Below are 26,659 nucleotides of genomic sequence, written 5' to 3'. Positions count from 1 at the left end.
CAAATAAATCAGGACTGTTAGAAAGCAGCAGTTTCAACTCTCAACTCATCACAGTTAATAATTTAATGCAAACTTTATACAAAAGATTCAGGGACTTATTTACAGCTCAAGAACTGTCATCCAAAACATAAAACAATACAAATGCAATAGCTTAGAAACAGAAAATACCACATGAAATACAAGGGGAGAAATGACCCTGAAAGATATTATTCTGCTAAAAGAGTTTTTGCTATTGTCTATCTCTTGGAGGCAATCTTTTTCTTTTTAATATCAAAAAAAGTCTAGGTAACATTACTGAGCCACTGAGCAAATTCTCCCACTCAATAATAATCTAGAACTCTCAGTGATTAAGCAGAGCATCAAGCAATACTTTTGGTAGGTGGTCACCACCACTCCCCACAACAATCATTCTCTTCTCCACCCTTTCTTAGCTTCTCATCCCATTAACAGCAGCCCCTCAAGTGTCTCCTGGCCAGTCCCTAATATTTATGTCCATGGCTTTGACATAAGGAAAACTCTTGCATTTGTCACTGAACCCTAACATTTTAAAGTACCTTTCAGTTCCAGGTTCCATGAGTCCATTGTCCTTTCTCCCTAATTCTCATATAAAAAAGAAAGCACCTTAAGAACAGGGATATTTTCTATAGGAATAAAGTTAGACCTTAAGACCCTCGAGTTTCAGCTGATCAGACTCCATGTCCCTCTCCTCTATCCAACTATAAAGAACTAAAAGCTAGATGAAGTAGGCAAGAATATATCCAACTGATTTTTGAGGATGAATAGAGTATCTCAATTATATAAGCACAACAAGCCTATATAGAACACCTGTCATTCAAACAAGAGCAATAAATATGTCGCTCTTTTTGTGCTGATAATAATTTTTTCACAGCTGCATTTCTCTCTTTAATTTTTAAGTAAATAATGTACAATCTGATCAATTCCCTAAGGTAATTAAGAGCTGACTGAATACATTTTCTAGAATTAAAAAAGCACACTGAAAGCATTAATTCTTTAAATATATTTAGAAAGTAAAAGTCAAAATAGTTAATGAAATGAAGGTAAAGAAGAATCAATTAGGCCTTGTAAAAGAATTTACAGATGGATGAAAATATACCAGGACAGGTGGGGTGGGGGCGCGTCAATAAGCTTAATTTGTCTATCAGCCTCTTAATGTAGCCAAGCAGGAAACAAAGAGAAAGAAGTACTTCTGTCAACAACTAATAAAGCAAACAGCATAAAGGCAGCCCTGGGAGGAGCTGGATATATCAGTAAGTAACTATCTAGTACTACATTAGTATGTCAGTCCTATGACTCCATTTTTCATAACAGCATCATCTCCCTAAAAGATCTATAGAAGAGCAAAACAAATTACAAAACATGCAGAAGCTATTATTATTATTGTAGCTGCTTTCAAAAACTACCAAGACACTTTCATAAAGTTCAGATGGGGGCTGAAAATGATGACACTTCAGGCATTTTTTAAAAAAATAGAGACTCTTCGGATCAACAACTGAAGATCTTAAAAGTATCCAGAAAAATTAAAAATGAATGACCTTGATAAGCAAATTTAGATTGCCCTAAATATTTTAAGCCCAATTTCTTTGCCATGACTGAGTCCATATCAAATATTACATTTTGTCAGTCACTCTCACCAAAAGACCCAAATAAAAAATATAATACTAAAATATATGAATTCTAAGCCTAAGTGTCATTCAAAGTCAGTCAGTGAAACAAAAAACTTTATCAACAAATTTTTTTAATGTGTTGTCAGCCTATCCAGACATCTGAAACTTAATAAATTCAAGGTTTGAAAGTCATGAATGTAGTCATCTAACATCTACCCAACCGGGTTCTGGAACAGTAAGCAGTTGTCCAAAAGGCAGCTTCAAAACTGGAGAATCCTGAAGGTCTTCAGGTGTTTGACTTAAAGGAAGTAATTAAGTATTCTTCCAAAAGAATACGATGTCAAAGTATTTGTAAAACATCGGATCCAGACTCAACTGTCTTAAAGCTTCATCTTCTGCAGAATGCAAAATAATTTGAAGAACAGGGAGGAGGCAGAGAAAAAGTCATATTAAGTAAAGGCAAATCAACAAGAGAAAGAGTAGAGAGACTTATCTTGTTCTAGACTAACCATATTGAAAATGGTTAAAAAAGAAAAAGCAAAACATCAGAAATGAGCAACTGCTGTCAGAAGTAACATTAAAAAAATTATTATCTAGGGTGAAACAGATCACCAGCCCAGGTTGGATGCTTGAGACAAGTGCTCGGGCCTGGTGCACTGGGAAGACCCAGAGGGTAGAGAGGGAGGTGGGAGGGGGGATCGGGATGGGGAATACATGTAAATCCATGGCTGATTCATGTCAATATATGACAAAAACCACTACAATATTGTAAAGTAATTAGCCTCCAACTAATAAAAATAAATGGGGGGGGGGGGCGGAATTAGAAAGTTCTAGGTGTGAAGTTAAATTTTGGGAGTCCTTTCTCAGCCCTTTTTCTAAAAATTAGCTCATCCTAAACTGCTCAAAGAAAAAGAGGCTCTAAAGCCCAGCAAAATTAATTTTCTTTGTTTTGCAGTAATACTCAGTGGTGTCCAAATTTTGCCTACTTCTCATAAACTTGGTGAAAATTGAAGTAATATTATATTTCATGAAGTTTAACAATGTTCTTCTTTGTTTAAATTGAATTTTTAATACTAAAAGTAAACCTGATTAATAAATGTGCAATTATCTAAGCTATAATTTCTCATATTAGTTATACATAATTAACAAAAAAGTAACACACTTGTCAAATTTCTAGTTTTCTTCATAAAACAATAACGGTTCCTCCAACATGGCAGTTAAATGCACTGCTTTTTTATAATGCTTACAGGATAAATTTGACACCCCTTTGCTTGGCATCCAGGCTTAACATAATTCTAAAATGAGGCTTTCTAGTCTAACCCTCTCTGCTCTACTCAGAGTGGCCCTTTAAATGTTATTCATCTTGCCTTTGTTCTTACTCCTACATCCACAGACTTTTCTCATTCAGATATACCCAACTGCCTTGCTGCAAGCCGTAAGGCCAGGCCCAGGAATGGCTCTTCTCCTTCCTGAACAATAAAAACCTCCATGTTTGAAACCAAAGTTTTTGTGAACTAAAAATCTTCTTGGTGCTTGATTTACTCTTTCAATAGCATAGCAGTTAAGAATAAGAACTCTGAAGACTGAACTATGTCATTAACTGAACTATATATACACTGGGGCAGATTTCTTAATCATCTTAACCTATATTTCCTTACCTGTTTAAAAAAAAAAGGAATAGTACCCTCTTCACAGAACTGCTCTGATGATAAAGTGAGATCATTTATGTACAGTTTAATACAGTGTTTGGCATAAAATAGGTACTCAATAAATCTGACAGTATTATTAGGTTTATGATAATAGTGACTTCTAGGAATTTCTAGCTTTTTAAACTATCTTAAAGTACCTCCTTCTCCTGGTTCTTTTAAACTAGTCAATCTGACACACTGCTTCTCCTGTTATCCAGCATCTGCAATGATCCTAGTGGATTCTTGTCTGCGTGATTTCTAACTTGCTGTTCTGTGTTTCCAAATTATCTGTGTTATCTGTCTACCTATCCTTCCCCAAAGATTCCCAACTTCAGTACATCCCAGATTTTTTTCCCCCCAGTCCTAGCTACCATCATGCTCTGCCTCATAGTTCCTGTGGTAACACTTGACTCACATATAACACATGAACTAAATCCAACTCACAGGGCCACCAATCTAAATCCTCATTGGTCTATTTCAACTGAACTCCTAAAGGACACGTTGTCTCTACTATTTGCAAGCATGTGTGCTAAGTTGCTTCAGTCCTGTCTGACTCTGTGCGACCCCAGGCTTCTACGTCCATGGGATTCTCCAGGCAAGAATACTGGAGTGGGTTGCCATGCCCTCCTCCAGGGGATCTTCCTGACCCTGGGATCAAACCTGCCTCTCTTACATCTCCTGCATTGGCAGGCGGGTACTATTTGCATAGCATATGTCAAATTGTGAGTCATGTGATTCACATGTTTATCCATTCAATAATTACACATAAATAAGAATGAGACTACTTCAAGAGATTCCCAATTTGTTAAACTAGAAACTTGTCAAAACAAACGGTAAACATTTTTCTTTTAACTACAGACACTATAAACTGACAAAGAACATTTTATATGGATTTGAGGGGAAGAACACTCACACACACAAAATGCATATAATTAACTGAAAACGACACAACTTTCATTATAAATCCTCTGATTCTTTATATTTCAGTTCTAAGGTATTTTAAATGGAGTTAACTTTCTGGATAACTTCTCCTATCCCCCCAAACAAAATACTTTTAAAAACTTATGGTATAGTTTTTATACATATATGCATATGTGCGTGTGTATGATTTTTTTCATATTCTGAGATATTTTGTTAAATAGTCTTAAAACTTTTATATTATCATATCATTTAGCATGAATTATTAACAGTTTTGCAAAGAAAAAAAAATCTGGCTTCTGAAAACTTTGTTAGACCAGAGAATGTCAGTAACAGCAATCTGCACTTCCCTGCTTAATCTTTCTTGGCAAGCTATGTTTGCACCAGTGCTGTCTGGCTTCAGCAATCACAATGCCAGGAGCTCATACTGTATGCAACCTTTTCAGTATCCCAAACAGTATTCAGTTCCTTCATTGCCACAAATAACGAGTTTAACTAGGTCTGTAACATTTTCTTTTCATAAACTTCTCTATTATGCTAATAAACAGTAAGTTAAGGCTTCAAAATAATGAGAGGTAAATTAATTTTTGTCAACAGTTGAACCATACTGAAGGAAATACAAAGTGTTGAACAAACTTAGTCAAGGGTGAATCAACATGCTCTCTGACGCCACCTCACTAGCCCAACTGGTTTTAAAAATAGTAATAATAATAATATTGTCATTCAGCTATTTAACATGGTTGTGAATAAAAGTCATAGTCGAGAAGAAAAGAAGATCAATGCATGTTTTCAGATATTAAGAATGCCAACTTAGAAGACTGATTTTCCAGTGTTTCTTGCTACATTTGTATCTATAGAACTGCATACATTCAAGATCTTAAGCCTTAAAACAGAATTTTGTGAGAAAAGAAACCTAATAAATATGTATAATTCTAAATGATTTGGTTTATTTTCAAAATCCCTTTTATTTTGGGAAGAAAATCACTTTATAAAAACTTACCCAAACATAGACATTATTTTATAACATTTTTACTAATAAAATAAAAAGCATTATGAAAACTGCCACAACTATAGAAAATAGCCATAATCTGCTATAATAGTCAGAATATTAGAGTAAGTATTCTGTGGCTTACTACTTGAAGGAATTCAGAAAATTAATATAAAATTAAAGCTGTTTATTCTTCAAACCCCCAGACCCTACTCATGGCAATAAGACAGAATTTCCTTAGACTAAAATGGTGACAAACTGATGAGAGAAAGAACACATGCATTAGAAAATGCAAAGGAAAAAGCACCTTAGATACACGCACCTGATCACAAGGTAAATCCCCCAGTGATGAATGTTTACCTTTGGTGTATACCTTACCAGTAATTCTGACCCTAACCAAAACAATCATTAGGATTATTATCTTCAACCTTGGCTTCAAATCCTCACCTTATCTCCCATATCCACAAAATCTGTAATACACTTCCAAAAGATATAAATCTCCCATAACTGCCAAAATTAGCAGTCCCAAGGATATCTGACTTTTGACAGTTTCAGTGCCTTAGGCTAAAAGAACAGAGCTTTAATCAAATGTTCAGGGACCAGCGTTGGTAATTTACCCTAAAATGGTATTTCATAGGCCAGTTCAAATTAGCAGTCAAGTAATAATAACCTGTCCAGGCTGAGTTTAAATTTTTTCAGTTAGAAAACCAAATCAAGCTAGGTTTCTGGGTTTTAAAAGCCACAGAAGATTTCTTAATTGGTAACAAGAGCAGCCAAGCAGGTAATGATTTTTAACCATCTTGCAAATGGAACAGACATAGGCTCAGAGGCTGGGAGACTGGAGGTGACAGTATAAAGAGATCCAAAAGGATGAGGGAGGCTATAAGGAAAACAAAGCCTGTAAGAACTGGTAGTTCTTCTCACCACACAACGTTTAAGGTTCAGCAGATAGGTGACATTACTTTCTTGACAATTTAAAAATAGATAAACAATATATGCAAAAGCTTTTTTACTGCTAACTATTTCAGTGCATTCTTCTACATAAAGACCTACAGAGAAAGTCTTGACATTGGCAAACTTTAGGCACAATCCCCTCCAAAAATAAAAGTCCTTTAAAATATGAAATAAAGAACTCTAAGAACAAAATACAAATGATGGAGAATATCTATGTTGTTTTATACATATATTTCCAGCTCAGTACAGCTTATAAGTAACCTGGTAACAGGACAAAAATATCTTACTATCTTCAGGAACAGTGTACACAAAAAGAATCAAGAACAATGAAATAAAGGAAAATTTATTTCCTTTACATCAGTTCCACTTGGGGGGTTAGGGGTGGTGATAATGAAGCAAAACTGCATTTCTCTTCAAAAGAAACTTCTCTGTTAAAGAATCATAGTGACTGGTTTGACTGGTTCCACTCTATTCCCTGTCATCTCTGTACCTTGGAATGCTTCCCAGGTGACTCAGATGGTAAAGCGTCTGCCTGCAATATGGGAGACCAGGGTTCGATCCCTGGGTCGGGAAAATTCTCTGGAGAAGGAAATGGCAACCCACTCCAGTACTCTTGCCTAGAAAATTCCATGGACGGAGGGAGCCTGGTAGGCTACAGTCCACGGGGTCACAAAGAGTTGGACATGACTGAGCAACTTCACTCCTTTTTTGTACCTTGAGAACTCCGGCCTTTGCTTCCACCCCTTTTAGGTGTTACTAAACCCACAGGAAGGCTAAGCCATAACTGGCTTAGTGGTAAAGCAAGAAAAATTCCCAAAGACCAAACAACATTATTCTGCTTCTGGTCATTCTTCACAGTTAGTGATTTCACATGTGTGCTCTGGAGTTGCAGAAACCTGAGCTGGAATCTTGGCTCCACCATATATATACTAGACTATATAAATTTAGGAAAGCTTCTTAACTTCTGTGCGCATTCTACTGCTTCTTCATCTAAAAAAACGGGAATGGTAATAATAGCGCCTCCCTGTCAAGACTAGTATGAAGACTAAGTGAGACATTTAACAAACATTTAGCCCAGCGTCTAGTCTTAGTAAATTCTCAACATGAACTAACCAACATAACCTGTTGAAATTCAAGATAGCCCATGGCTCAGCACCATTATTTTCCCAAACTGGTATCACTAAATTGTGACCAGCACTGTAAAAAAGAACTTGCTACTAGAACAGAATAGAAAATAATAGGGTACAGTAAGGGCAAGTAATGTTTTGAAAATCTTTTTTTCAGACTCAAACACATTCTCTCAACTGAGCCTCCCAGTTTTTCTTTATTGCCTTCACTATGTAGTCTTCAAAAGCAGCATATCTGGCTCCTCTTCAGGGTACAACAGCATTTTGTACAAAACTCTACAACACTTACTACAGTGGGCTTTATATATATGTCTCTCACATTAGACTGTAAACTCCAACATTGCTATCAGAGAAACGCAAATCAAAATTACAATGAGGTATTGCCTCACATCGTCAAAATGGCCACCATCAAAAAATTTACAAACAATAAATGCTGGAGAGGGTATGGAGAAAAGAGAACCCTCTTACACTGCTGGTGGGAATGTAAATGGATATAGCCACTATGGACAACAGTATGGAGATTCCTTTAAAGATAGAACTACCATATGACCCAACAATCCCACTCCTAGAGAAAAATCATAATATTTTATTTAAGTTTTTATAAACCAAAACTAGAAAAAAGCCATAATTTGAAAATATACACGCAAGCCAATGTTCACTGCAGCACTATTTACAATAGTCAGAACATGGAAGTAATACTAAATGTCCACCAACAGAAGAATGGATAAAGATGGCACATATAGACAATGGGATGTTACTCAGCCATAAAAAAGAACAAAATAATGTCATTTGCAGCAACATGAGTAGACCTAGAGATTGTCACATTGAGTGAAGCCAGATAAAAAGACAATTATCATAATGAACTTATTAACAAAACAGGAATCACAGATGTAGAAAACAGTCTTATGGCTAACAGGGGATAAGGGAGGGCAGGGATAAATTGGGAGACTGGTAATGACATAAACATACTACTATATATAAAATACATAGCTAATGACAATCTACTGTATAGCACAGGGAACTCTACTCAATACTTGGTAATAGCCTATAATGGGAAAAGAATCTAAAACAACAGTGGATGTATGTATATGCATAGCTGATTCACTTTGCTGTACACTTTGAAACTAACACAAAATGGTAAATCAACTATACTCTACTGAAAATTAAAAAAAGAATGCAAACTCCACAGAAGCTACCTTTTATTATCCTCTATTTCTAGTATCTGAAAAACACTGCCAGCTCAATAAATGTTTATTGAATGAATCATTAAATCATTAAAATCTAACAGGCATTAAAAACATATAAAAATATTTAACTGTTTTCATTTATCACTATCTGATTGGGTTTTATTATTGTATAAAATTTTAATTTAGCCATATAAATCACACACACACACACAATCAATAAAGCTGTTCTTCCTCCCAAGTGCCTTGTATACTTCCTTCCAACTGGAAATGGTGAATAATGTTTACTTAAGAAACTGAAATGAACGGTGTGCATAATGATCTTTGAAAAGTAGAACATCAAAGCATAAAAATGTGCTACACAGGGAACCAGCCACATTCATGTTTGTGAGGGGCAAATAAAGTTAAGGAAAGTTACTAGGCAGAAAAGCCTGCTGCTTCTATATGATAAACCGTCCAAGGATCCTCTTTCACAGGGACTGCAGGTACCACGAGAACACATCTAAATAACAACACTGGGAGGGTAGCTGCTTGATTACTTCATACAGAGGTATATGAGGAACTCTAGTATTTTCAACATTTAAATATTATCACTATCATTTTTCAATTCTACTTAAACGAAGAACCAAAGTTATATAAATTTACCAACTCTTTCACTCCATCACAAAAAGGCAAGATGCTGGAAATAAATTATAAAGAAACACTTTTCATCGTGCTTACAGATGTCAAAAGCTCACAATTTACTAAATTAAGGTCACATATAAAATTTGGCTTTACATTTGCTTAAAAAAAAAAAAGAATAAATGCAAATAAACATTTGCTCTAAAATGAGGCTCAACTTTTAAAGGTATGGGTTCTTTTATAGTAATCTTCCAAAATATTTGTTTCTAAATCCTTAACAACTTGAATGAAAAATTGGAAGTTTCCAATTTATAAGATTATAACTCTCTTGATACAGTAAGCTATATACATGAAATAGGGGTGGGGGGGAGTGTTATCGCTATTTAAGAATCAGGCATTTTGCTTCCTCCCCCCTAATTATCGCAAATGATAACTTTACCTACTCTAAACCTGTTAAACATCTAAGGAAATAACTACTTCACAAAAACTTCCTTCCTTCCTTCCCTTTGTCACTTTAAACATATCTTAAGTTATGAAACTTTACTTCAAAGTAATTTGTTAGGCTACAACAGTTAAGTCAAGTCTTAACAGTTAACCCTGATTTACTGAAGAAAGAAAAAAAGATGAGCTGTGATAAATACTCTTAAACAAAATTACCAAAGAGCCAACAAGTTGTTGCTACTTATTAAAAATTCTTCCCTATATTTGAAATGGTAATTTTAACGACCCTAGTAAGGGTGGCAACACTCACCAGTATGAATCTTCTCATGTCTCTGTAGCAGGTACTTCTGTATGAAACGCATGTCACATTGACTACATTGAAATGGTTTTTCACCTTAAAATAATTTCACATCCACAAATTAGTTACTGAATAAAACACAGTTTAGAGTCAACTATTTCTGAGGAAAGAGAACTCTTAGAAGCCCAAATTCTGAAAAATTGCAAATTATGCATACAAAGGTTTTATACTATTCATTAACAGAATTTTATTTCCTCTCAATTTCCACCCCCCCCCCAAGATTCAAAAATTCACATTCTCACAACCACACAAAAATGAGACTGAATATGATCTATATCCTTCAAGGAAAAAAAAAAGTAAATAAATAAAACAATTTACAATAGAATTTAAAACTCATGATGCTGAAAGGCCTCCACAGGTTACCAAGTGTCTTAAACAGCTTTGCTTTCTTTGTGGAGGAAGATCCACCTACCTTGTTCTCCCTTGCTAACCACCACTTTATGCCTTTTCACTTTTTTCTCTAGAACCTTCAAAACTTTCTAAACATCCCCTTAAAAAAAAAAACAATCCTTTTTCTTCAAACATTCCCTCTCTGTTGGAGCCTTTCCTTTCATAGTCCAACCTATGTCTCAAATTTTTCACCACCCATTTGTCCTTTAACCCTTATACTCTGCTTTCTTAAAAGATACTAGTAAAAAAAAAAATACTAGTGATCTCCTTGCTATTTATTCTAATGATCTGTTCTCAATTCTCTCTCTTGCTCTTGCTCTTTCTCTCTCCTCTCAGAAGGTTGTGCAGTTACTGATTCCTCCTTGGAATTCTCTCCTCTTTTGGTTTCTGGGTGTATTTTACCAGTTCATCAAATCTACCTTATTATTTATTACTCTGTCTCCTTCCCCACCCTTTAACTCAACATATATGTCTAGCAATATTTCCCCAAAGATCTGTGATCAGTCTTTTGCTCTGATCTCCACAACTTTATGGTCTAACTTTTTATATTTGATTCCAAATTCATATTTCAAATTCCATCTGGACATCTTATACAGAAAAATAAATGTTGACAGGCTTTTAATAGTTCATTCTTTAACTGTTTCTCTGGTTAAAAAGAATACATTAAGCCAAATAAAGTGTTCAACTAAGCTAATTAATTTTGCACATCCATAATAATTGTTTCCTCATTTAAAGTTTTTCTTGGTTTCCTTGTGACATCCTGGCCTATGAAAACTCTGATTTAAAATGCCAGGTTAACTACAGTCTTAGGAATGAATGACATTTATAAGAAGATGAAAATAGCAAAGATAATAATTTTAACGGCCATAAGCCCACTTTAATTCAAGAAATACCTGTATGAATGAAGACATGTCTCTGTAAGTGATAGTTCGTTCTAAAGGCAGCATTGCAGTGCTCACAAACGTGAGATTTAGGGGTTTTCAAACCAAGTGATCCATCCTCATTTATTGTAAGGATCTGGTTTAAAAAAAAAAAAAAGGCAAAACAAAAGAAACTTTTAAAATACTAATTATAAAAAAGATAATGCCTTTTAATGCAAACAGTGGTCACCAGAGATTATGAAATATTTTTTCCCTAGATAATCTTGAGAGGGCTACTGGAATAATTTTATCATTATTTGAAGAAAGTACAATGTGACTCAGAGTGGGTAAAAATTACTAATAAAACCTTGGAAGCTGGTTAAGTAAAATTTCAACATTGTGTCCTCTCCTCTCCAAAGGTGATGTCTAATAGAGTCCCCAAGTGTTCTCTGTTAGGATGAGTATAGTTTTATTTTCAACTTTAAAATATCACATATGCAGTACAAGTCTTATGTTCTAGACATGGTATAAATATTAAGCAGATAGGAATGGTTAAATAAATCATGAAAAATGAATACAACTTAATATTACGTGGTTGTGAAATAAAAAGAGAAAGCTCTTTATATTCTTATATAGAAAGAGCTCCAGGATTTACTCTTAAGTAAAAAAAAAAAAAAAACAGGGTTTAGAATCTAGTATATAATTTTGTTAAGTTTGAATATAAGATAATACATACAGCAATATATATTTGTTTGCAAATGCATAAAAGCTATTTGAGAAGGATGTACATAAATATATATAAATTTGGTCGTCATGGCTGAGAAACTTGGCAGAAGATATGGTAGGAGAGAGACTACACTAAACATACTTTAAAGTATTTTTCTGAACCATACAAATGCTTACCTATTACATTTTCCTTTTTCTTTTTTCTTAGAGAAGTAAAAAGGAAAACTGTTTTTAAGTCAACCTAGAATATGATTTGGAGTCAAAACGGTTCTGTTAAGGACCTCTAAGGTTATTCTAGGACTACCAAACTATTGTTAAGCATATTCCTTAATAAATTAGAAGGGTATGGGGGAAGGAAGACAGGTGACAAACACATCAACCTTTAATGCCTGTGCTTCCTGAGGTTGACAGTATCTTGGGCAAGGTCTAAAGAGTGCCAGAGAGAAGTTCACTTTTGGGGTTCATGTCTTCAGTTTAACCACCATTTGTTCAACATACAACATTTAAACTGCCTCTCTCACCAGCCACGTGGCAGAGTAAAAACAACAAATAATCCCTTTTTTCATTATTGAGGAGAGAAGAAAGATGACAAAACATGATGTGAACATAAGAAGCAAAAGAAAACTAGGAGGTAAGATCAAGAGGAATATGGCAAGTAAGAAGGAAACAGTACCCAAAAAAAAAAAAAAAGAAGGAAACAGTAGTGGAGGTGGGAACGTAGAGAGTAGAAGCCAAGACACTGTGTCACACACAGGATACAGAAATCTAACAGATATCTTAAGAAATACAAAGGCCTGTGGAAACTGATTAGGGCCTGTAAATACACAGCTATGACCCCTGTCCCAAAACTTAGAGGGCTAGGTAAGGAAAAAGGGCTTTAGTTTTTAAAAAAAAATTTTTTTCAGTTTAAAAGCAGGAACACATTTCAGACTACACTGTATGTAAATCAATGGTAATTATTATGCTAATTATACAGGGCATGTGGATTCTAGGCAAACTGCCAATGTGGTCAACAATGCTTCAAAGTCTATGAACCAAAGTCACAGAGGGAAACATTTGGCAGGAGAGAATGCAAGTGGGTGTCACAGCTTCCTGAAGAGTCAGTGAGAACGGAAAGTTTCATCTCTGGTCAGTCTAAAATTTTTTCAACCCCTCAAAGTCACAAAATAATATTCAAATTAACACTGTGTAAAACAAACAAACAAAAAAAACACAAAATCTTTTAAAACATGACTTAAAATATTTCTAACATAAAACCAGTAACAAAAAGATGTTAAACATTTTATACAAAACAGAATAAAAACAGGATAGCACCAGGTATTTTTTTCTCATATGTTGATAACAAGTAAGATCCAAGTGCCAAAAAAAAAATGGCAGCTCAATAGCTTTCTGTGGCATAGCAACTACACAGAAAGGCTCTGTAAGGAAAAAATCTGGCCCAAATTACTTAATGTGAAACGGATATAATCCTTGACTGTACAAAGCCTTTTTATGAAGAGTTAAGGAGTTCTAGGTCATTGTTTACTCACTGGAGGTAATACTGCCTTTCACTGTGGACTCCAAGCCTTAATTCAAGGTGGATTTTATGGATGAAAGAGTAAACACTTACTTGTGAATAAGGAGACTGAAAACAATCTAGCATATTTATAAGTTCGATGACAAAAAATAATCAAATTGGTGAACATTTTACATTGAATTTTATATTATTTTCTGCTTTTCTTAGGCCAGGGGAACACATATCTTTGTATAAAAGACACAGAAGAAAATTATCTTGCCACAGAAGAGCACCACTGGCTCTTCCAACTTGTAATCTGTTTTTACGTATAACCGACAGATTTTGCCTGTTTTATTCATCACTATAACCCCAATACCCAAATTGTACATAGTGAGACTCAGTGCCTATTGATAATGGCAACCAACTACCCATACCAAACATCCTCACTGCTTACCACTTCTATTCGTAAGTTTCTGCAAATTCACTAAGCAGCATCATAGAAAAAGGTGTGTAAAGAATGGGTATGTAAAGAACAAAGTTTCTTGGTGGAAGAGAAATGGCTCATTAACGCAGGTAAAATTATCTTCCTTGGTATAGACTTGGTTTCTTTTCCTGTCCACACCCTTTCCAGATCTTTTAGTAAAACTGATCGACCAGTTAAGTGTATTTGCCTTAGAGATTAGCTGTCTTACTTGCTAACAGTACCATAAAATATTTTTGCTTTTCTTTTTCCTTCAGCATATGAACACTATTACAACTGAAGCATTTGAAATCTCCAAGTTTAAACCCTAAAGGGTCTGCAAGACAAGACATAGTTTGTCTTGACTCCTGTCATTGCGACTTTTGGAGAAATATGGTAATTGTAAAAATCAAGCAATTGGGCTTTATCAAGAGTAAAGAAATTGGTAATAGTCTAAACAAGACTCTAAATATTGACTGTTTTCTTAACTGTTTCACAAGTTTAAAACAGAATTTTTCAGTAAAATATTTCAATACCAAATGAATTCCTCAATCTGCTTTCTTAATCTCACAGTCCATTAGCAAATACATTTTTTGTTCTGAGATAAATCTGTTCCCTGCCAGCTATCAATATACATAGCAATGGCTATGTTAAATAATATACCAATTTTTAACTAACAAAGCACTAAGCTCTGCCTATTCAATTCAGAGATTTTTGACTCTTCAAGGGTCACTGCCACCAATTAGCCAAAACCTGACACCCCTCAGTGAGAAAGTTTTGTTCTCTTAAAAGGCAGACATGATTTCCCTCATTCTATACTGGAAATATTAAAGTATATATATTTTAAACTAATAATTATAGGTTTTACTATACATTCTTAATCAACTGATTTCTAAATCACCAAAATGCAAAACAACAATTTGAAGGAATAAATTTCTCACCCATCACATTTTATTGCAACTGGAAAAGGAGATCTTCTATAATTCCCTTTACTCTCCAAACCCAACTAGAAACGGAAGAACAGTGCAACCCCAAAGACATGCAACAAAACAGCAAAGTAGCCCACAGCAATACCTACCCTCAACATCTCTGACCATCCTAGTTATCACTAACATTCCATCTTCACATCATTACTTTCTTTCATTCCCCCTGATTTTTACTGTCTCTCAGTACTTGGTTTTACTTATTACCAAATTTAATTTCTAAATGGCAAGTTTTTGCCAGTGCAAAAACATGAAATTCACTATATCATAAGCATGTTCAGGAGAATGACCGAGAGCTTTAGAAAAGGTTTTTTTCTCTTGTATTTCCTAAATATCAGGCAAAGATGTATACGGTTTTTTTAAAAAGAAAGATATACATCCAAATATTTTTAAAATTTATGGTTTGGCTCTGTGGAAAAATTATATACCCAGAATTCAAAATTCCCTGGGGAAATTAGATAAATAAATAAAATACTTATACTTTTCCAGTTTTTCTCTTAAGTACTATTTCACACTTCCATCCCTAGTCTTACAATCAGTTATTTACCTTAAAGCTACTCCTTCGACAATCAAGTCAGCATGAAGAAGAGAGTTTGACAAATAGCTAGTATTTCTATTTCTCGCCTTTCAATTAAATTTTCCTCACTTTAGAATTTTTCTTTTCTTTTTTTTTTTTTTTAAAGAATTGAACCCTGTTCCTTTCTTCAGTATGCTATAAGAGATCCTGGCACATTAACAGGCACTTAAATTAACTGCTTAGAGAATGAAAAGGATATATATTTCAGAATAAGAAGTAGGTAACCAAAAAGCACTCCGCTCTAGCACTATTAAGGAGTTTGAAAAGACCTAAAAGATGTACATAACACTGGGTTAAGATAGTGTGGTTACATCTTTACTGAAAGGATTATTAGAGTTTATCGATGTTAATTCAACAATCCTCATAAAACCCTTCTGTGGTGGAAAACATTCTCACTTAATTCACAAAACAAGTCAATAGCAAAGTCAGGTGGCAATACCTCATTTATCCAGAAACTTTCAAAATCAAGATTTGAGATTCTCAAACTTAAATGTAAATTACAATTATCTTGGACTCTTTTTAGTACAAATGGAAACCCCCTGGATAAGAATCTCTGGTGATGGGGCCTGACTATTTATAACTGGAAAAGCCGTATGGGTGGTCTAACGCAGAGCCACAAGACCACTGCCATGAATGCACTGAGACTGAATGAAGTACACTAAGGCTTTTCATACATTTCTCATAACTGTAGTTCTCTATAGTCCTAATCCACAAGGGGAAAAAAAGACAGTCAAAGTGTCGATGGAAGGTGATGTTAAGTGGCCACATAGACTAGTAATGTAAAAATGAACAGTATGTCATTAAGGCATGAGAGGATGAAGCACTTATAAGCAGTCAAAAAAAAAACACCTTAAAATCTAGCAGTTAGGATTTCTTAGTGTCTGTGTTTGAGTGGGGGTGGGGGTGACCTAACATCTCAGTCCTCCCAGAGGGTTTCACTATGATACATATGATTTTTTTTAAATGTTTACAACATGAAACCATTAAAAGCTGAATTATGTTCAAATGTACTATGTTTTAAAAGAAAACAATATATTAAACATTTCTAACAAAGTGGTTGAAATAAAACTAAATTTAAACATTTAAAGGGGACAAGTTTTTATTATGTAGAAAATTCACTTTCATAAAACTTATTCCATGACAGTATTAAATTACTCGACCAAGATAACCCTCTTCTTTAGACATGCTGCCAAATATATTCTGTCAATTTTCAAGTAGCAAATCTACCTTAAGATGACTAAGCTTTGCCATATGACAAAGGATCAGAAAGCAATTATTGCTTAAAATTCATGGCAGCTAAAGATGACATAATATTGCAGTATTTCTCACCACAAAGCTTACCTGGAAGGGAGCCAGTCTATATGGATATATAAACTCTAATATTTTTACTGAAAGTCTGCAAGATAACTTCATCTATATTTCCTGGGCAGATCCCCAATCTAACATGATATAAAGGGGACACATACTCAAAATATTCATAATGGCAAAAATTCAAGATTTGTGAAAAGTGTTGGTGGAGAGTAGAGTCCTCTAAGCACTGTTGTTGTGGTCGCTGAGTCATGTCCAACTCTTGCGACCCCGTGGACTATAGCCCACCAGGCTCCTCTGTCCATGGGATTATCCAGGGAAGAATACTGGCGTGGATTGCCATTTCCTTCCCCAGGGGATCTTCCTGGCCCAGGGATCAAACTTGCATCTCCTGCAGTGGTTCCTGCGGTGCAGCAGATTCTTTACTGCCGAGCCACTGGGGAAGCCTCTAAGCATAATACACTACAATTATTTGAGAAACTTATAGTTGCTTTTAAGGAATTTAGAACAAGTAACACCGATTTCTAAGCAAGAGATAAGCTTTTCCTTCTCTTAATACAAAAAGTGGAGAGTTACTTTAATGAAAAATCTGAAGTGTGAATTTTTTTTTTTTGAAGTGTGAATTTTTAAACACAAGTTCAAAGTTCTGAGAATCCAGACACAAACCACTCATCTGGACACTGCAAGGCCAGGGTTAAAAACAGACAACAACCATTCTCTCTCCTGTCACATGTAATAGGTCAGGAAAATGTAAAAATCCTTGTTTTTGTTATTCTCACAGCCCTGTCTGCCATGTATTATTTCCAGTAATTCCACTGTCCTAAGAATGCTCTAAAAAGACTGCCAAAACATCTTCTTACATGCAATATACTCAGAATAGGTAAAACCTCTTTCATCCAGCAACAACATAAATATATATATACATACATACATACATACATATATATAAAATTAAATAAATGTCTTTAGGAGTATTTTGATAATATATTATAAATGAGTTTATCTCAAATCAGACAAGCAAAAACTAAACTTAAACTCTGTAAAAATATGATCTGTATTACTTAGGACATAACTCCAAACACCCCTGAAGAAGATAATAACCTAAGTTTTAGTCAGAATTTCAGAATTACAATAAAAAATAGTATCAGAAAAACATGGCTATAAAGTATCAAGGAAAATTTTCAACTTACATATGTTGTTTTTTTAAAACTTGAAATAGCTGATTCACTTTGTTCCATAGCAGAAACTAACACAACACTGTAAACCAATTATACTCCAATAAGATAAATAAAAAATATACTAAAAATAAAAAATTTTTTTTAAAGATTTGAAACAGATTTTGCAATGAACACAAACATAACCACTATCACAATTTCAGAAATTAATAGTTTTCTTAAACAACTTGATTTATTCATTAATGTAAATTTTTAAAAGCATCATACATCACTGAGAAAAACATTAACCTCAAGAAAAGAAAAGGAAGAACGAAGCAGGGAGGAGGGAGATAAAGGGATTGCACAAAACATGAAACATAAAATGTCAATAATTATGAAAAACACACAAGTTTTAGTATGGTCAATAACCAAAGAAATTAAAATTTAAACTATAATGAGACATTCCTCTTAAATACAAAAGAAGCAAAGTTTCATACTGAAGGTTATGAGAGAGCATAGACAGACACACCTTAGGTCTACTTCAGGTAGCAATGTAACTAATAGGACATTTCTGGAAGGAGTAACATTATTAGAAAACTTCACTTATTTTGCTTGCTTGTTTATTTGCTTATCTTACTTATTTAATTTTTAAAGAAACCTTTTAAAAAGTTCACACCCTTTGATTTAGCAGTACATGAAATGTATACACAAATATTTCAAGTGCAACATGATTTAAAATGATGACAAAGAGAAAACAACTTTCCAACAACATAGCAATATTGAATATAATGTGACACATCAAAATAATAATACATATGCAGCTAATATTTGTAAAAATCTTTAATAACTTTAAAAATAACTTACATACTCTAGTTACAAACAGGAAATTCAGTGAACCTATACAAATTTGAAAATAGAAAAGGAATATGGCAGAAAACTGAAATATTTATCTCTAAGAATAAATGGGTTATTTTTGTCTCTATATTTTTCAAAATCTTACGCAGTAACCATATTTATATATATCCCAAAAACAGCATATTGGTAAATGTTGAACATTTTAGGGGGTTAGAGTAGGGATGTTCATTTCCATGGTATAAATATTCTCACCGTGGCTAATTTCAAATTACCAATGGTTTCAGAGTTAGTTTGCAAAATTCCTGAAAACTTATTAATCAGCTCTGGCAAGCCAGTACAAACTGCAGCACACCACATATCCAGAAGTGTACAAAATGCATAAATAATGATGATGATTTAAACCACAAATACAAAAACAAGTAGCCCTCAAAATAAAAAAGATCATGTTACAAAATCTTTAAAAAAAAAAACAAAAGATGAAAAATAACTGTAAAAAGATGTAAATTATACTGAGACTTCCTAGGAATATCAAAATGATACATTCAGTCAGCAACTACTGTATTGAAAGGAAAAAAAGGCAGGCAATTCCTAATAGTATTTATGGGTCACTTGTTTATTTACTAAGCCATTCATTTAACCATAGTATTTATTGAGAATCTCTTAGGCCTACTATTCCACGCTCTTGGGACATAGCTGTGAATAAAACAAAGTCCCTGCTCTCATGGAGCTTACATTCTAGTCTATCACAGGTATTGCACAACCTTTTCCTCATGACCAATTGGTAATGAATTTTCCTGAAATAGGAATACTAAAATAAGTAAGACTAATATGAATGAGAAGCAAGGGCACTGCATATTATCAGTTAGTTTTTAAAGAAAAGAGAGATATGGGGTAAGAAAAGTTTGTTTAGAAAAAAAGAAAGACATGTGAAAGGGAAGTAGAAAATTTTAAAGCAATGGCCCACCACCTCCAGGCAGACATGCATCTCTTCCTTACTCCTGATGCAACAGTCCAACTCCACTAAGCCACGTGAGACCTATGGACCAGCCAAGTTCCTGCCTATAAGATTAAGCAACAGTATGGGACCACCACCTTAAAATATTCTCTTACTTTTGCAGGAGAACGTTGTTTCCGTTTCTTCTTTTTCTGTAAGTCTACTGGCTCTCTGATTTGTTTTTTGTCTCTCATCAGTTGCTCAGATACATCAGTGAAAGTAATTTCCTGCTTTACACTTATCTGTTTAAAAAAAAAAAAAAAAGCCAATTTTAGAAATAAACAAAAAGTCCACTGTGACAAAGAGCCATTGTATGCGTAATTCTTTGCTAAATCTACATACAGATGTTCCCAAAAAGATTATTTGTGTGTGCAAGTAAATAGTGTGTTGAAGAATTCAATAGGTAATTGACATATAAGAATCAACAGTATATAAATTGAAGGCATAAACTAGGATTTTATAAAAATTTATCTGGGAAAAAAAGATTAAAGCTGTCCTGGGAAAAAATAATAAGACCTAGGAGAATAAAGTAGAAGTGAGGAATAATTTCACTCCCATATGTAAGAAAACTGAGGTTAAAAGCATAAAAAAAAAAAGGTGGTAAAATACTAGGGGAGCAGACTTCATGATGGGTCTGAATTTGTCAATTTGTCAATTGGCAAAACATCACAAAAACAACAAAAAATTCTAAGAGATAATTTCATCAAAAAACGGAATGATAATCTAACAATAAAATTTAATTATATTTAAGTTCAATGTTTCTGGCAATATCTTAACCAGCATTTTCCCAGGCTCTACAAAAAACCATCACCAAATGTGTGTTTCTGGAATTATATATGGTTTTAGGCCACAGCTATGTACAAGACAATTCTAACTACATAATAAGCAAAGAAATACTACAAGCATTAAGATGTCAAAACGTCATCTCATCTTTAGATCTCAGCTCTCAAAGATGTGACGATATGTCCCAGTATGTGGAGTGGTGGTACCATCAGTTCTCGTCAGCCCCCCACTCCTCACCACTACATTTTCAAACTATCCTTGAAATAGAAACACAAGTATATTAAAACTAAGAAACTTTCAACTCAACAGGCTCTGAAATACATTTAAAATCCTTGACCCTTCAACCAGAAGAACACAACGAGAAGTCTGCAACCTGGAAGGGGACGCTCACCCAACCATGCTGGCACTCTGATCATGAACTTCCAGCCTTCAGAACTGTGAGAAATAAATTTCTGTTGTTTATAACCTTTAAAAAATAATCTTGATTTTAAAAAAAATCTTGATAATACTCCAGGAAGTACAATCTGCTAATGGCTATATTTTCAAAAAAACACACTTAAGAAGGGGGTGCTAAAGGTTATAAACATCTTACAGACTTATAGTTTAAAGTCAGAAGACATAGCTGCGTAGAAGGGTTCATGAGGGAAATGCAACATAAGTCAGGGATTTCAAACTGACAAAATACAGAACTGGAAGTTTTGATAAATTTCTGAAATGTGGGCAGCACAGAACTGTAAATCAAGGAGACCTTAGGCATAAAAACATGCCTGTAAATAATTATTCAGCTAATAATTCTGTCAGCTTAGAGAATAGTACTAGTGACCACTCTTGTGGCTTCTTTTAGTGTAATTATTTGAAATACAAAATAGAATGATAAAGTCACCTCCAACAAAGCTTCAGAATACACACGTTACCATCTCTGAAGTGATATTTACTGAAACACAGCTACTGAGGCTGGGTATGAGACAAGGAGAAGCGACAACAGATTAAGCAGCTGTTGAACTGCTCTCTCTTATATTGCAAGGGCACCAAAAAGTAGTTTCAAACATTTCTGTTGGCTGATAAATTACAAAAAACCCACAAAAATACAGAACGCAGCAATAAGAAAGAATAACATTTTTTAGCAGAAGTGTCAGGTAGAATGTAAGACAGAGTCACAAATAAGTTCTGCCATTAGCAGCTATTTAAACCAAGCAAAAGCCTTTATGTGCAAATAGTGAAAAAGATTAACATATACATCTGAACCTTTTAGCTATTTCTACATAGATGGAGAGTGATCATACTGGTACTAGCACTGACAAATGTAAGGTACACTTCTAACATAATGAAAGTATAGAACCAAACTTAGAAGTATCAATGAATCAAAGCACTGTGACTGCTAATAAGCACACAAAAGCTACATTTTTAGAATACTCCAACAGGCTTATCACTCATAAATGAAATAAGGTAATCTCTACATATTATACAACCACATACTAAAGTATATGGTCCAGCCTAGGGTACTTAGAAAATATATTGGTAAATCCACAAACATAGAGAGACAGGTATGAAAATGATAAGACAGCAAGCAAGAATGAGGTGCAAAAAGTCTGGGAAAACAAATCTTCATCGGCCCAAGGAAGACTACAATAATCTATAAAGACACAAAAACTTTTTAAGCATGGCAAAAGAGATAAAACTCATCTATAAGTTTCCTACTTCTCCTTGAGAAATATCTTTAAACCAAAATCAAGTTCTCAGTGTTACTTTTCACCTAAAATAAACCAAAGTATAATTAATCAAAGCAGGTATCTGCATATGTGTGATTTTTGAAGAGACTTACTAATTTGCTGGATTTTTTAAAACGTACTCATTAGTACATCAAGAAAATCAACAGGCTAGGAAATATGTCAGATTACAAAATAAATCTCTTGTTTCTCCCCCATGGCTTAATCTTTACCATTTCACCTAGCCCCATGTGCAACCTCCTGCCTACATCTGAGAATCTGAATTTCAATGCTTTGCTCACTACCAAATCAGAAAACGCCATCAACACTGTTAATCACCCTACACATACTTTTTTCTTAAGATTTGACTAAACCCAGACATTTCTCCACCTGAAACTCCTGCTCATCCACTAATCAAAGCTCCATATGGGCCTCCCACTTTTAAGACAAAGGAGAACAATCAGGCATGATCATCCTGTGTCACACTTACTTTATACATGCATCTAACTTCTACCCCAACACCCTTTCAAGAGGCAGAGCCCATGCTTCCTCACTCCTTGCCACTTTCCAAGCTGGTTCATTCCTGCTAGTTTTAATATATATATATCTTAATTATACTGAAGTATTCCTCATTTTTTACTGTTCTCTCTTTATTCTCCCAACTTTAAACATAAAGAGGCCCTTCTATATTGAAAAAAATAAAAATCTTTCTCTTGATTATAATCACTAGTAATTCATGCCCAGAATCCAGAATGATTCTTTTTCAAGACTTGTATCATGTCTGGCTCAAACATAAACTATCTCACTTTTATATTTTTCTGTTTCATGTGCCTGTATCTTATCTTGGTATCTGAAAGGTAGATATTCTTCTTTGGTATTTCTCAGAACAGCTTTCACTCACTTATTCAATAGCTATTAAGTGCTAAATTCAGTCAGTTTAAAGTAATACAATGAAAACTTTAAATTTACTGAGATTCTAACAGTGTACAGAGCAAAATACTAGATACAAAGAACACATTCTAAGATCTTTTTTCCAAAGATCTTAAAAGGCAAAGTTTTCATGCCTTAAAAAGAAAGAAAAAAAAAAACTAATAACACTAATAAACTAATAAAATGGTACATATTTGGCTCAACCTAAATGAATGACACAGGGCAGGAACCAAATGGAGAAATTCATGAGATTTGAAGTAACTGCAAAAAGCTGTCTGGATTGAATAAGAGACTTAATCAGAGCTGCAGGTTTCTCACACTATCCCCTTTTTATTTTCTTCCTCCAATAAACCTCCTACTCTTCCCAACAACTTTCTTCCACACTCAGTAATGTTAATAAGCAATTTAACAAATGTAGGCATACCTAAAATAATCAAATGCTATGAACATTTGATGTGGTTTGCAAATTTTGGTCTACCCCTAACTCCCAAACAAAGTGACCCCTTACAATCATTTGGACTCTTCTTAGTCTTTATTCTTAATAACCTACGTCCATATCCATTTCAAGCTTTACAGCATTATAATCTACCAATGTATTCTTCCCCAAATAAATTAACATAAGACTGCTTTATTGCCATTTGCCCAGTGAGGAATATACAAGAGCTCCTCCTTACTGCCCGTGCTATCAATTATACTCTTCCCCAGCTCAGCTTTCAAGATTCTGCATGATCTCCTTTACAGTAAAGACCTAGGTCACTTGGCAGAAGTATCTGTCCTTACCATCTCTCCATTTCTGAAATCATATGTTCCCTTCAATTTTCAACTTCACTTTTAGGTATTCTCAATCATCTTCCCACCCCTGTTTAAGAAAAAAGAAAGCGTCTTTGTGCTTTCCTCTATACTCTGTCCTGCTGATTCCATTACTACCCATCTTTCAGGCTCTGCATCTTCACTGTCTCTTCACCAACTACTTCTCTGCCTAAAAGTACATTTAAATTTACCCTGTAAAATAATTTCTTGTGGACCAAAATATCTCCAACAACTTCAATTCTCTTATGGCCCAACTTTTTGAAAGAACAATCTGAAGTAAGTATATAATATATAAATAATTGCCACCAAACTTAGAGAAATGGTTATTCTGAGAGTAAAAATAGTACACAGTCATATAAAAACAATGTGTTTAACTATCACTAGAAACTGTTCCAAAATATTGCCTAGGAAACAAATAGAATCAAAGTGACCACAAGTACAACAAAGTCTTTAAACGTAAAGAGAAAGATATAAAACATTAACTGTACTGTAAATATACAGAAAAAGCAAAAGAGTTCCAGAAAAACATCTATTTCTGCTTTATTGACTATGCCAAAGCCTTTGACTGTGTGGATCACAATAAATTGTGGAAAATTCCGAAAGAGATGGGACCAGACCACCTGACCTGCCTCTTGAGAAACCTGTATGCAGGTCAGGAAGCAACAGTTAGAACTGGACATGGAACAACAGACTGGTTCCAAATCTGGAAAGGAGTACGTCAAGGCTGTATACCGTCACCCTGCTTATTTAACTTATACGCAGAGTACATCATGAGAAATGCTGGGCTGGAAGAAGCACAAGCTGGAATCAAGATTGCTGGGAGAAATATCAATAACCTCAGATATGCAGATGCCACTACCCTTATGGCAGAAAGTGAAGAAGAACTAAAGAGCCTCTTGATGAAAAGTGAAAGAGGAGAGTGAAAAAGTTGGCTAAAGCTCAACATTCAGAAAACCAAGATCATGTGACCCAGCAATCCCACTCCTGGGCATACACACCAAGGAAACCAGATCTGAAAGAGACACGTGTACCCCAATGTTCATCGCAGCACTGTTTATAATAGCCAGGACATGGAAGTAACCTAGATGCCCATCAGCAGGCGAATGGATAAGGAAGCTGTGGAATATTACTCAGCCATTAAAAAGAATTCATTTGAATCAGTTCTAATGAGATGGATGAAACTGGAGCCCATTATACAGAGTGAAGCAAGCCAGAAAGATAAAGACCAATACAGTATACTAATGCATATATATGGAATTTAAAAAGATGGTAATGATAACCCTATATGCAAAACAGAAAAAGAGACACAGATGTACAAAACAGACTTTTAGACTCTGTGGGAGAAAGCGAGGGTGGGATGTTCAGAGAGAACAGCATTGAAACAAGTATACTATCAAGGGTGAAACAGATCACCAGCCCAGACTGGATGCAGGAGACAAGTGCTCAGGGCTGGTGCACTGGGAAGACCCAGAGGGATGGGATGGAGAGGGAGGCGGGAAGGGGGATCAGAATGGGGAACACATGTAAATCCATGGCTGATTCATGTCAATGTATGGCAAAAACCACTACAATATTGTAAAGTAATTAGCCTCCAACTAATAATAAATGGGAAAAAAAAAAAAAAAAGAAAACTAAGATCATGGCGTCCAGTCCTATCACTTCATGGCAAATGATGGGGAAACAGTGGAAACAGTGGCTGACTTTATTTTTCTGGGCTCCAAAATCACTGCAGATGGTGACTGCAGCCATGAAATTAAAAGACACTTGCTCCTTGGAAGGAAAGTTATGACCAACCCAGACAGCATATTAAAAAGCAGAGACATTACTTTGGCACATCTAGTCAAGGCTATGGTTTTTCCAGTAGTCATGTATGGATCTGAGAGTTGGACTATAAAGAAAGTTGAGCACAGAAGAATTGATGCTTTTGAATTGTGGTGTTGGAGAAGACTCTTGAGAGTCACTTGGACTGCAAGGAGATCCAACTAGTCCATCCTAAAGGAGATTAGTCCTGGGTGTTCACTGAAGGGACTGATATTGAAGCGGAAACTCCATATCTTGGCCACCTGATGCGAAGAGCTGACTCATTTGAAAAGACCCTGATGCTGGGAAAGATTGAGGGCAGGAGGAGAAGGGGATGACAGAGGATGAGATGGCTGGATGCCATCACCGACTCAATGGACATGGGTTTGGGTGGACTCCGGGAATTGGTGATGGACAGGGAGGCCTGGAATGCTGCGGTTCATGGGGTCGCAAAAAGTCAGACACAACTGAGCAACTGAACTGAACTGAGATATACTGCCTCAATAATGTTAGCAATATCTGAAAGAACTCGTGGAATCCAGGAAAAGAGAAATTTAACACCAAGAATATACCCCTATGGATATGTATGCATGTGTTTATTTCCAGGATGGTTTTGGAAATAACAGATACAACCAGTCCACAGGAAGGTTTCTAACTGCAAGCTCACCAATCCATAGCACACGGCAGGAAGGGGAAGCAGCACACTGACGGACAGGCCTTGGAGTGACTCACAAACCACAACCCTCCCTTTCTGCCTGACCTGACGGCGTGTCAACTTCTGATACACGCTACATTTGTCAGGGCTTGAGAAAGTCTATAACTATCTTTTGATTTTGAAAAGGTTCAGGGACTCACAGTTCACAACAAACATTCTAATCTACTCCTCTATAATACTTCTCATTAAAAATTTGTATTTTGGTTGCT

General features: G+C 35.0%; 1 protein-coding gene across 7 annotated transcripts in view; it reads right to left on the bottom strand.

The window, feature by feature from the left end:
• ZNF148 (zinc finger protein 148) overlaps nucleotides 1–26,659 on the bottom strand; it is a 142,218-nt gene that overhangs the window by 39,733 nt on the left and 75,826 nt on the right. For all 7 annotated transcript variants that reach the window (XM_043875412.1, XM_043875411.1, XM_043875408.1 and 4 more), the window contains 3 exons: nucleotides 19,823–19,948; nucleotides 11,188–11,311; nucleotides 9,857–9,940 (listed from right to left, as the gene is read on the bottom strand). In XM_043875412.1, coding sequence (XP_043731347.1) covers nucleotides 9,857–9,940; nucleotides 11,188–11,311; nucleotides 19,823–19,900 — 286 coding nt within the window. In that variant the 5' untranslated portion in view covers nucleotides 19,901–19,948. The remainder of the gene's footprint in view (nucleotides 1–9,856; nucleotides 9,941–11,187; nucleotides 11,312–19,822; nucleotides 19,949–26,659) is intronic.

Source organism: Cervus elaphus, chromosome 19 (genome assembly GCF_910594005.1).
Source record: "Cervus elaphus chromosome 19, mCerEla1.1, whole genome shotgun sequence".
NCBI lineage: Eukaryota > Metazoa > Chordata > Mammalia > Artiodactyla > Cervidae > Cervus > Cervus elaphus.
This window is presented reverse-complemented; position numbering and strand designations above follow the sequence as displayed.